At 34.3% G+C, this 13011-nt stretch overlaps 1 protein-coding gene across 2 annotated transcripts in view; it reads right to left on the bottom strand.

Annotated features, from left to right (window-relative positions):
• Window positions 1–2906: 2906 nt before the first annotated feature.
• The window catches only part of LOC122809164 (FXYD domain-containing ion transport regulator 5-like), a 646566-nt gene continuing 636461 nt past the window's right edge, over window positions 2907–13011 (bottom strand). For both annotated transcript variants that reach the window (XM_044080450.1, XM_044080452.1), the window contains 2 exons: window positions 3128–3173; window positions 2907–3036 (listed from right to left, as the gene is read on the bottom strand). In XM_044080450.1, the coding sequence (XP_043936385.1) occupies window positions 3012–3036; window positions 3128–3173 (71 nt within the window). In that variant the 3' untranslated portion in view covers window positions 2907–3011. The remainder of the gene's footprint in view (window positions 3037–3127; window positions 3174–13011) is intronic.

Genomic DNA, 13011 nt, shown 5'->3' with positions numbered 1-13011 from the left:
ATATAACCAATTTACTAGCAGATAAATTTAGCTCTAACTTAAGCCCCCAACATTCTGTGATCACATATGTTCTTCTACACCCCCTCTGATCTCCCAAGAACAAGTCTTGTAAGCACTTTTCAAGGCGAAAAACACAGCAGTTATGGGCCAGATAACATACCAGTCTGCCTACTGACTAACCTGATGCAGGACCTGTCAGACCCTCTACAAGGGGTATTCAGTATCAGCCACCAAACTGGCTTTATGTCAGATGAATGAAGGAAAACAACAAACATCCTCCTACAGAGGTGGGGCATCAATGGACTTGGGGAATTATAGACCCATAGTTCTGACTAGCCTCATCAGTAAAGCTATGGAGAGGTTCATAATGGAAATAATAAGTAAGGACATAGGTAACCGGTTTGGTTTTGCCAAGGGCAGATCTGTCTTCCTTAACCTGGTCAGCATCTTCAAATAGACCTCACAAAGGAATTCAACACCATTCTACATGCAGGCATTTTTGATAAATTTCCTACCTAAATAGGAATCCCTATGCAACTCATTGGATAGCAAATTGGCTCACAAATATAACCCAGGAGTGGTGTGCCCTAGGGCTCAGTGTTTGGACCACTCCTTTTTGGCCTCTACATCTCAGAGGTCAAAGCTATTTTTTATGAGTTCATGGCTGACCAAGTTTGGGGATGACTGTAAGCTTGGTGCCATCATAAACTCTGCAGAGAGAACTCCATAATCCTCTAAGAAGGCCATTCCAAAACAAATAGTTGGTATCATAACCATAGACTAAAACTAATTACTAAAAAATGCATAATAGTTTCCTTTGACAAGCAAATCCAACAGAAAAAGAACCAAAACCACGAAGTAAAAAAGCTCAGCAAACAGGACCCAGAAGCAATATCAAAAACAAAGCGACTGAACGCTTTTAAATATGAACACTGTTCGGTCTTATTTAAAATTTTTATTGTAACAGTAAAACAATTTAACCAAGTGCTTTTGCTCGGATAAATCCGAGCTTTATCAAGGAAAAAATGGGTCTGTGATTTAGACCATTAAATACATAATTATTATATATTTTTTATAGGAATTTTCATTAGTATTTCCATGTACACATATTTTTTATTTTGTAATTTAACTTTTAAACCCTTACACAAGATTGGTTTACATGTTTTAAATATGTTTTTCATAGATTTTTGTAAGAAATTGGAAACCAGTATAAGGGTTATACATTTTTAAAATTAACAGATGTTTAAACTTTTTTACCAGTTTATTAATGAGATAATGGTCTTAAGAGTCATGTGACTTAATTGAGAAATGTATTTAATGGTCTAAATCACAGACCCATTTTTTCCTTGATAAAGCTCGGATTTATCCGAGTGAAAGCGCTTGGTTAAATTGTTTTACTGTTACAATAAAAGTTTTAAATAAGACCGAACAGTGTTCGTATTTAAAAATGTTCAGTCGCTTTGTTTTTGATATTGCTTCTAGTTCCTTTGACAAGCATGACATCTCTTGTAACTATCATAATGACAACAACCCTAAATTGATTTGGTAATTATGGAAATGGCAGCCTATATGGAAAATAAACTACCCTTCGATCACTATGTAATCATTATTTTAAGAAAGTCCTTTTTGATTGCATGGCTTATAAGTAAGGATGTAGAATGTAGGTCCAGAAATGAGATAATTTCACATTTCGGCACTTACTAGGCCAATCACTGACTATAACGTCCCCATTGGTATGTACCTGTCCAAAAACTTAACACAACTTGAACAACCACAAAACTTTATTACCAAGGAGATCAAGGGCCTAAATCACAAATAGTGCACTGGCCATCTCAATGCTTTGTCCTTCTCAGTATCATTCAGGCTACTGATGTGTGAGTCATGTACAGAGCCTCAAAAGACCTTATCCTCCCACTTCTACTGAAGATTTGCAATTCTACTGATGGCATAAATACCTGCTCAAGAGACCCTAATCTCTTGTACAACATGAATATAGCATGCTGGAGGGATAGATATGTAGCAAACAGTATACCACTGCTTTATAATAATCTTCCTCTCCATATAAAGTAAAGTAATGCCCTTACTCTATTCAAATGTAATCTGGATGAATGGATGAGAAAATATGAATGTATGCCCTGCTTTAGCATCCTTGTCCGCTGTGAATAGGGGTAATATGCAAATCTTCTGCCAGGCTCTGGGTTACTCACACGTAAATGGCACAGGCTAAAAACTTCATGGGAATGCAAAGCAAAGCTTCTAAACAGATCAGTAGCCTAGTAGGTACCTACAGAACTATGAACCTATGATTCTAAAGTGTATATTTGGGACAGCACATCTTTCCTATTATGTCATAATAATTTAATACATGCAAATATACTTTATAAATGCATGCTTAAGCACAAATAGTCATGGGTTTGTTCATAGCTCAGGCCTTGGGCTCCATCCTTGACTTGTTGATATTCTCTGTATTATTTAGAATTCCAATACCTTCAGACATAGTGAAACAACACTGTCAACAGGCAGCTGACAAAGCAAAGAGATTATGCACTTGTTTGTAAATTCTTGTCAGTTTATCAATTTCTTAACCAACAGAAATGGTTTAGGCACTCTGTAATATAATCTTACAACAAGCTAAAATCTACCATTTTTAAAGTATTTATCTTAATATAGTTTTATGCAGAATTATAAAAAATAGAATGACAGAAACGTATATATATTTCTTATATATATATATATATATATATATATATATATATATATATATATATAGTGGTAGAGTAGCATTTTTATACTGTACTATATATATATATATATATATATATATATATATATATATATATATATATATATATATATATTTGAAGCTTGAAAACGACATTCTAAAATTAAGAAAATATTTTAAAGTATGAAATTCACACTAGAATGTTTTATTTCAAAATTCATCATAATTCAATCATTCTGTAGTTAGCAAGTAAACATCAGTGGCACTCCAGATTGATCTGAGAAAGTCCTCATAACCGTGTCACTTCAAACGTTCTAAAAAAGAGAAAGCAGAGAAATAAATGCTGACTTATGCTAATTAACAAAGATTGGCTCTGCAAAGAATCATGTGTAAAATTCAATCTACCTTCTTTGTCTTTTTCTACATCTTGACCCCTTGTGAATCCTTCCAGCTAAAAAAAAAACAAAAAAAAAAAACATAAGAATGAAAATAACTAAATTAAAGAAAACTCAGCATTCTACCCTTTTATCTGGCAAAGAAAAGAAATAGCTCTGACACTAAGCATATGTGCTAAAAGTAAAGGTTAATAGCGCTGGTATTTTCTTGAATTTCTCTGTTTAGACCTTTCTCAAGCATTATCATATATATATATATATATATATATATATATATATATATATATATATATATAAATATTCAAATGTTGAATGTAGGTTCAGAAATAATATACAGAGACCATTGCAGTCTTGGTCTTGTGCAGGAATGACACTGATACCAGGGATTTGTATAATGGTTAAGATCTTTACTCAACACGTAAAAGGTGCAGGGCTTGATTCTGACTTCTGGTTATTAGCTAGGCTTGCAACAGTCAGCAGATTGATAGTCTAGTACTTAACTTTGAATCAGGATAGAGACTGCACCTTCATTCACTCAAACTTGAACAGCAGGAAGCTCATTGACACTTTTGCTTCCTGTTGCCTTCTAAGCTGGGAAACCACTTGCTTTCTAAGAGCTTTTTACAAAATCCCCTACTGAAAACACCTTTCGATAAATTTACAATAGCTGATAAATTATGTGACTTACAAAAAATGTAAAAAGAATAACTCTTCAGAAGACAATGGGCTATACATCGATGTTAGTAACAAAGGTCTATGCACAGATGATGATTTTATATTGCAGGGTTATAAATATATATATATATATATATATATATATATATATATTTTTTTTTTTTTTGCTTGACAAACATACTGGTGTTATATTAAAACAAAGGGTTATTATATCTCTGTAAATGTACAAGATAGATCCATGAAATCAGTGGGAGAATTGTTCCCCCGCTCAAGAGCTTTTCAATAATATATGACAAGATGGAATTGCATACTGCTGTTATTCATGTTGCCAGATTTATGCGTGTTAAGAATATAGGTTCACAATATATCAAAACAATACTAATCTAGAAAAACATCTATGTTAGATCACAAGTGTCAGTGGCAACATTGTGTGCCTTAACATTTTGTACAAGATGACACCACTTGTTCACCTGTAGGTCTTACAGGTTTTATGAAATTTATGATCTTAATGCAGTTAAGAAAATGTAGGTATTATACAATGGAAGATTGTAAAAGATGAAAAACGTGCACACTGATTGGTCAATCCAACCAGCGTGCTAGTTTTAAATCCAGCATAAACCAACAGGAAAAATTCTGGCCGCTAAGATATCATTGATCAGCTCGAATTTCCTCTCACTGTGTACAAAACATCATGTCTGCACTGAACAATAGTAGATATACAGCTAATTCACAAGTTAGTATGTCAGCCATGATTATATATGAACAAAAAATAAAGTACCAGATTTTTCTTCTGTGTAGAAGATCACAGCTGACATAGTAGCTTGCAAACATTTTTTACATCTAAAACTATTCAATTCAAGAAGCTGAAACACAAAAAACTGTATAAACATAAAACTACACAGAAAAAGTAATAACCAGATACATTAATGCTTTAATTAACCACCTAATGAGTTTTACCCTTAATACAACCACATCCATTTAAGTTATTTACTTCTTTGCACCTTTACAATTGCTACACACGACTTACGCTATTTGCATTCTGGTTGTTTTTTTACAAGTGAGGCTACACTAAACTACTTTCCCTACTTAAGCACTGTAGATACAGATGTGCATTTGCAGGAAATACACATTTCTGCATTTGTATAGAACATGCATGACTACAGAGAAGGCAGTACTAAGTTTCAGTATATCCTTGCACAGACACATTATACATATTAAGAGAAAGTAAAAACCCTTACAGCCCCAACAAATAGTTAAAGTAAGCAAAACAGCTCATACATTTTACCACCAATAACTACAATTAGTTAGATTTTTAAAAATTAAATAAAAAATAAACAGATCTAGTAAAACAGTACAGATTAATTAATATTCCAAAATGAGCATGCTGATTGAACAGTCCAAACACCCTGCTTGTTTACATAAAATAAACAAATAAAAAATAAAAACACTGAACCAGGTGTTAAAACAAACATTTACATCCAGTTTATTGAAGTTTTAAGTGCTTTGTTCCCTGCTTGGTGGAACTTCATCAGAAACATGAAGATGTAGAACTGTAAAGTGATAATTTTGCTTGTTTTAATGTTCATGCACTGTTTACATCCAAGCATACATTTGGAAATAATGTTATTGACAATGGTGCAGAGGGTGCAAGTGCGAGTGAGGCCTTCAAAGGTACTTTGATTGATGGTATCAAGAAATTTGAGAAAATGGTATCAAAATATAAATCCTTACTTATGGACAATTCTTTTTTGAATTTTTGTATTACACATTGAAGAGTGCTGAGAGGGCTACGTATTTTCAAATACCCTAATGGTGTTGTACTAGGATCCATTTTCCGTCACGAGTTGGTGGAATATTTGATCATATGGGCATAAAAATGATGCAGACTATTATTAAGGAAAATCTAAGACAGTTGGAGAAACTTGAAGTTGAAATTAAAAATGTGGATGCTCTTATTAGAAATGGCCTTTGTTTTCCTTATCACCTGGATGAGTATTATGGAGTGCTATGTAGAGTAGAATAATATGAGATGTCTGCCTATAAGTACAAACAGAAGAAGACTACCAGTGATGAGAATAACTACAAACATAAGAGGGCCTATCCCACTCCCAATGGAGGAAGAAAGCCTGAAACTGGTAACCTTAGAGAAGCATACAACACTTACAGGGAGAGTGTTAGTGACAGCAACAAGCAGATGGCCCATTTTTTTGGGGGTGGGTACCTCATAGATCCAAAAGGCTGGGGGTAAAGCAGGGGAGGCAAGAGTAGAATACCCATGGATTTCAATTGCCATCCCCCAAACAGGACTAGCACCAGAAGGGGTACCAGAACCATCAAAGTCAAAAATAATTTCCTCAGAAATAATTTCTTTGGAAGTTTTGGGTAGACTGGTTGAAGGTACTATACATATGGTTGATGGCTGCACTATATACAATTATTCTTCATTGCCTATTTCTTCCCTTTTTGCTTTGTTATTTCAAAAAGGGTTTAGGTTTGTGCCTTCAAGTCTCCCCAATATGGTAGATACCCTGATTGAATTAAAACTTTATACTAGAAAACTGACCTTGAAGGATATGATGCCACTTAATAGTGAGCATGGTGCTTTTAATGAGTTGGGAATAAGTAGTATTTTTATTCCCCCCTTATCACCCCCCATCAGGCATTTTGAACAGTTATTTGAAAACAGCATCAGGGAATGGGGGTACAAGAAGAGGAAACAATGTTATAATTTAACCCCCTAAGAAAGAAAAAATTTGTTTAGACTATCTAACAATAAAAGCGTATGTGTGATGAAACCAGACAAGGGTGGAGGGGGGGTGTTATCATGGACCACCATTTATATTCATTTAAGGTGCTGGAATTTTTAAACAATGGTGAACTTTTTATGCAAGTCTTATGTAATAAGATTAACATCGCCTACAGGGGCATCGACTATGCATTAGAAGACTTTTACACTACCTTTGATTTACCTCCAAAGTTAAGAGACTATCTTAAAGTCAATCATCCTTGGGTTCCAGGGATATTCAGAATCCCTAACATTCACAAATCAGTGGCCAATTCCACTCAGACTCACAGTGGCTTCAGAGCAGTCAAAGACTGAACCTTTGGCCAAGTTGGTAGACTTTAAGTTAAAAAATTTCACCATGGATAAAAAACAAATATTTATTAAAAGTTTCTTGGCATTTTTTCAGGCAATTGCAGATGTCAAATTTGTATCTGATTCCCTATTTCTGATTATAGACATAAAGGACTTGTTCTCCATCATCCCCCATAATGAAGGTTTGCAATGTTTCCTGGGTGCAATGGCTGTTGGTACCAACTTCAAACAGGTTGAAATATGCATGGTACAGGTGCATAAAAAACATTTTTGTATTTTTTGAGGGGGAATACTACAAGCAATACAAGGGCAGAGTGATGGGAGCAGCTTCAGCCCCTGTATTTGCAAATATGTTATTATGGTATTAGGAAACCATAAATATATTTGTTTCCCCATTTTTTTCCAAGGTCAAGGTTTACATGTGGTACCTGGATGATATATTTATTCCATGGAAGGGGTACTTCACTGACTTACAGAATTTATGGATTATTTTAATTGTTTTACTGACTTTTTGTACTTTTCGTATCAGGCCAGTGACAGTTCTATTAATACCTAGACATTACACTATACAAAAATGTATCTGAAGGGAGGCATGAGTCTAAGTTATTTAGAAAATTAACTTTTTCAAAAGCCTTATTACACTACTCCAGCCAACACCCTAAATGGCAGAAAATAAATATTGTTAAAGTAAAATTTATTAGACTCAGTGGGTTAATTTCAGATGACTTGGTAGTAGAACAAGAAATTGACAAACGTATTTTATTTATGGACTGTGGAGACCCCTCAATGTTGTGAAGGGATATTAAGAAATGGATACTAGAGGTTAGACACATTAAACATGGTCCCTACTGAGTTGCCCCCATGACTTGATGGTTGATTTGATTGGTAAGAAAACTGACTTAAGTCAGGTCTTTGTTACTCAATATAACCCTGATATTTCCTCCCTAAAAAGAGATATTGAATGCTACTGGAAGACAATTTTTAGTGCTTTTAAACTGCTTGACCAGTTGGGTCAACAGCCAAAATTTTTTGGCAAGAACAGTGCCAATTTAAAGGCTAGTTTAGAAAAAAATTGCAACATGCAAAATGCTTCAGATATGAATAAGGGTGTGAATTGTGGGATGTGCAAGTAATGTTGATATAGTCTCATTGGAACATACTTTTCAGTGGTTGGCTACCCCAGGTTGCTCTCAGTGAAGGGGCACTATAACCATACTGCTACGAGGGTAGTATACATTACTTTCTCTTCCTCTTGTCTAGCATTCTATATTGGCAAGATAGTAGGTTTTTTGAGGAACAGAATTTATCAACACAACTATGCAATTAGAAAAGGGCTTGAAGTGAATGTCTTATATAAACACTCACGATTATGACGTGATGTCAAGAAATTTACCTTCAGTATTCTTGAGAAAAGTTACACCTAGTAATAGAGGGAGTGACTTGCAGGTTATACTTGAAAAAAGAGAAATGTTTTGGCAATTGTTACTCAATTCCTGTAATCCATCAGTCATCAATTATGTCATTTCTGTTAAACCTATGTAAAGAACCAAAGCTGCTGGTTTATAACTATTTCATCGGAGGATGCTTATTTAATTTTTGAATCAATTTCCTAACGTGTTTTATAGCTTTAATATTATTCTGAAAGTTATTAAATGTTTTTGATAATTGTTTTTAACATTAGGGTTGTATTATGATACTTTTGTCTACCTTTGATGATTTTGAAAGTTTTTTTATGGTCTATACATTTAAGTGCTGCAGTTTTGGCACCTTTAAGGCTATTAAAACCTCAAAACAAGATGGCTGTCATATGTCCGATGAAGTTCCACCAAACAGGGAATGAAAGTCCTTAAATGCCAATAAACTGGATGTAAAGGTTTGTTTTAACACTTAGTTCAGTGTTTTTATTTTTTTATTAATGTAATTCCAACTCTGTGTTGGTTTGGGTATATATCAGTTCATTGAATGGCTATTCAGTGCATACCCATTCATCGCACACCTATTTATCAAAGCCGTTCTTCACTGTACTGCTAATTTTATGTAGTGCAAACAAGCAGTTGGCCAACTGAGTGACAGCAATAAATATTAAAATTAAAAATCTGCCAAGGTGGGGGACTGTACACACCCCTTCTAACTAAATATACGAACTCCGAGATCAAACTGCAGTGGGGAAAAGGGCAAATTCCAGATGTTGGCCAACTGCTGGTTTGCCTTAGTTAAAATTCACCATTTGCTGAAAAGCGGCTTCAATAAATACATGTTCAATGAATGGCTGCTGAATAACCGTTTGACGAAGTAATATAGACCTGTTGGTTTTTGGTTCCTAAAATAAACAAATAATTAAAAAAAAAAAGAAAAAAAGAAAAATATAACGCATACAATGTAAAATAACATAAACTTATGCCAAAACACTCAAACTTATAGTAAAACCTTCTAAACAAACACAAGACCAACAAATACATCCTTCTATAAATACCACAACCATGCACAAGCCTTCTTAACTCAAAAACAGTCTGTCTCTCACACCGTGCCTTTTCAGCACATTGGGCAATGAGTGCTCTCCAGCACCTGTTGTTTCTGTAGCAGTTACAAGTTTTATGGGGTGGGGTTGCTAGCCTGAGGCCCAATATTCCTCGGATGGTGTACTACACACTCGCACATACACTCACGCCTAGGGCCAATTTAGATTGTCCCATCCACCTACTGCATATCTTTGGAATATGGGAGGAAACTGGAGCACCTGGAGGAAATCCATGCGAACAGAGGGAGGACATGCAGACTCTGCACAGAAGGCATCCCAGCTGAGAATTAAACAGGAGAACATCTTGCTGTGAAGTGACAATTCTAACTGCAGCACCACTGTGGCACCTCACAAACACTGTAAACTCAAAAAAAAAAAAAAAAAAAACACACCAAAAGTAGATACTGCAGAAAGAAAATAAAACACAGAAATCATGCAATTAAACTTTGACCTAATAAGTGACAGTGAACTATGGGAAATATTTGACAACACACCAGAGACAATGAGTCCTGCTTCAACAAGCAGGAAAGTACTGCAAGTGCAAGAACAGGAAATACAACAGCATAACAATTCCCACAGAAACTAGGGCAATATGACGACCCGTACATTTCAGAAATGAAAAGAAAATTTTCAAACCAATAGAAAACAAGAAACCAACAAAAGACATGCAGAAACAAAAAAACACCTGAAGAAATGGAAATACTAGAATTAGAAAAAGAAGAAACATGTTCAAGAAAAGAAATAAACTGGGCTATAAACATATTTCAAAACTAGCAGAACAAAATACAGTATTGACTTGCATGCTATTGCACCACAGAACTTAAACTCAGTACTAAGAGAATTCTACACTACAGTATGAAGTACAACTGGAAAAGAATATAAGTACATTTGTAGCCATACATGCAGATCTCTACAGATATATAAACAACCCGCCATTAAACAGAAAAGTTAACATAATTACAGATAGATGTCTAACAAATACTAATAATGTATTTAAATCATTATTTAAAAATACAGAAGACAAGAATAAGATACAGCAAAACACCACCACCCACTAGCAATACAAGAAATAACACAAGTGAGAAACAGCCAAGCACTTTCCCCAGACACAGTAGATGGACTCGTCTTGTTTGATATCCAACTACACTTCACAAGATATGGAAATGAAGTAGTCTGATACCTGACACAAGACAGTTTTACAATAAAAAAATGAAGATGACATGATACATATCAAAAACTTTTAACAAATATACCAAAAACCATACAGAACATTACAACCCCACAAAACAATTACTAAGAGGATTCATGTTTGAAAACCCTACAGACCCATTATGTCCTATAATATTTTTCAAAAAATGCCTTCAAAAAATGCCACCTAATACAACAGCACTATTTCCCTACCCCAAAAATTTCCACAACATGTACTAGACAAAATGGAAATGCAGTACTCATCAGAACCTATGGGAATAAATTACCTTTGAAAAATGTCACCAGAAGTTTGCAATCTAGCAAGTCTGTCAACAAGATATACAACCATTTCTGAAGAGCAACAGCAGTGTGACAGGACATAAAAGTGAAACATCACCGCACTCTTATTATCAGCCATCATTACAGGATATCAAAACATGGGGAACAATAATCTCTGGAACACAAGAACAAACACAAAAAAAAAAAAATCCAATAAATGAAGATAATAGTAATAATAAAACGGACAATGAACCAAGAAAAAAATGAATCTCCATAACACAGAAGCTCCATACTTTGAAAATACATCAGAAACATCACAAACCAAAGAAAAAATAATAAATTATGGAATAGTAAATATCTACAACATGCAAACCCAACAAAACAAGTAAGTACATTTATGCTTTTACATATATATATATATATATATATATATATATATATATATATATATAAAACTTAAACCTTAAAACATGAAAAGTATACCTAACTAACTATAAACACAATGTCTCATTTCAGGTACTACACTAAAAAGAACTCAAGACAACATCTGAAGATAGACACAAACACGTTAAAAGCAATATATAAATATATAAAAAAAACTACAACAGGAAGACATAGCAAATGCTTAAAAAACTATATTTACTTATATAATTCTCTCCTTACATCTCTTGAAAATTAATAATAACTTGTATTTAAATTAACAGAAAAATAAAATAGACAATAAACTTTAAACTCAGTACTAAGAGAATTCTACACTACAGTATGAAGTACAACTGGAAAAGAATATAAGTACATTTGTAGCCATACATGCAGATCTCTACAGATATATAAACAACCCGCCATTAAACAGAAAAGTTAACATAATTACAGATAGATAAAAGTCTAGGACTATTTTCTCTCATAAAAAGTAGAAGAATGCAAAATAAAAGAAAGAGAAACCTAAATGACAGCAACACAAACACAACACAATACAAAACTAACACCATTGTATAATAGCAATAACCCATGACTGGGTGTGGGCAATGCTGGATTTGCCTACACCCAGCCATGGGTTATTGCTATAATAATCATAACTGTTTTATTGAAAACACATTAATGTCTCAGAATGCCTTCAAATTACCCATCATGTTTTAATGTCATTTTTACTGCCTCTCACTCCTAGAGTAAATCACCTTCAACATGGCAATATTACAGTTTTTGCAATATTAATATAAGCATGGAAAATTTTATATTTTCCAAAACCTTTTTCCAGTACTCCATTAAACTGTCTCTGTACGTCACATAATGATCATTTCTCTAAGTGTACTTGTCATATAACGGCAGCTTGTAGATACTACCCTACTGTATTCATTTTATTTATTAGCCTGGCGAACTTAATCATGGCACACTGGGAAAGGGAATGTGTATTGGGCAACTCTTGCCGGCAGGATCAAATACAATACTATACACGATAAACTCCACAACTGACTTCTTAAAATTTACATCAGTATTTGCAGAAAACAGAATAGGATACCTGGACGTGGACTTAATTAAAGATGTCCACAATAAGTGCTACATAGCCAAGATCTTCAGGAAAGAAACATATTCCAATCATTCTTGCAGTTCACCAGCTGTCACCCTTTCGCACTGAAAAAAATCTGTTGTGAAGGGCCAACTGGTTAGAGCTGCAAGAATGGTTTCCAGGAATGACGATTTTATTGATGAATTAAATTTCCTGAAGGGTATGTTCTTGAGGAGGGGGTACCAGTCTAACTTAGTTCAAGATTTAATACAAGAAGTACAGACGAAAAGGGATAGGGGTGTTTACCCACCAATTTTAAACAAACAAGTCTGTGGACATGGACCAGGTGTTGAGATAATTAAAAGACAGGAGTTGAGTATTTGTAGCTTCATATTCACATACAGCCTGGATGCAGAGAACATCGTATCGGTCATCTGCAAAAATTGGGATTTGATTGCAAGGGATAGCTGCCTAAGGGAGAAACTTCCTGAGTCACCTAGAATTGTCTACAGACGAGGCAATAATCTCAAATAAATCTTGGAGAGTCGAACCAAGATTACAACCACGAGGTGTGGTATGTTTAAATGTAATATGTGTAGGTATTGCAAATATATGGCAGTTGGACAGTCCTTTTTA

The sequence above is a fragment of the Protopterus annectens genome, chromosome 8.part0 (assembly GCF_019279795.1).
Source record: "Protopterus annectens isolate FY-2018-M chromosome 8.part0, PAN1.0, whole genome shotgun sequence".
In the NCBI taxonomy this organism is placed as follows: domain Eukaryota; kingdom Metazoa; phylum Chordata; order Ceratodontiformes; family Protopteridae; genus Protopterus; species Protopterus annectens.
Note: the sequence above shows the minus strand (reverse complement) of the source record. Positions and strands in the feature narration are given on the sequence as shown.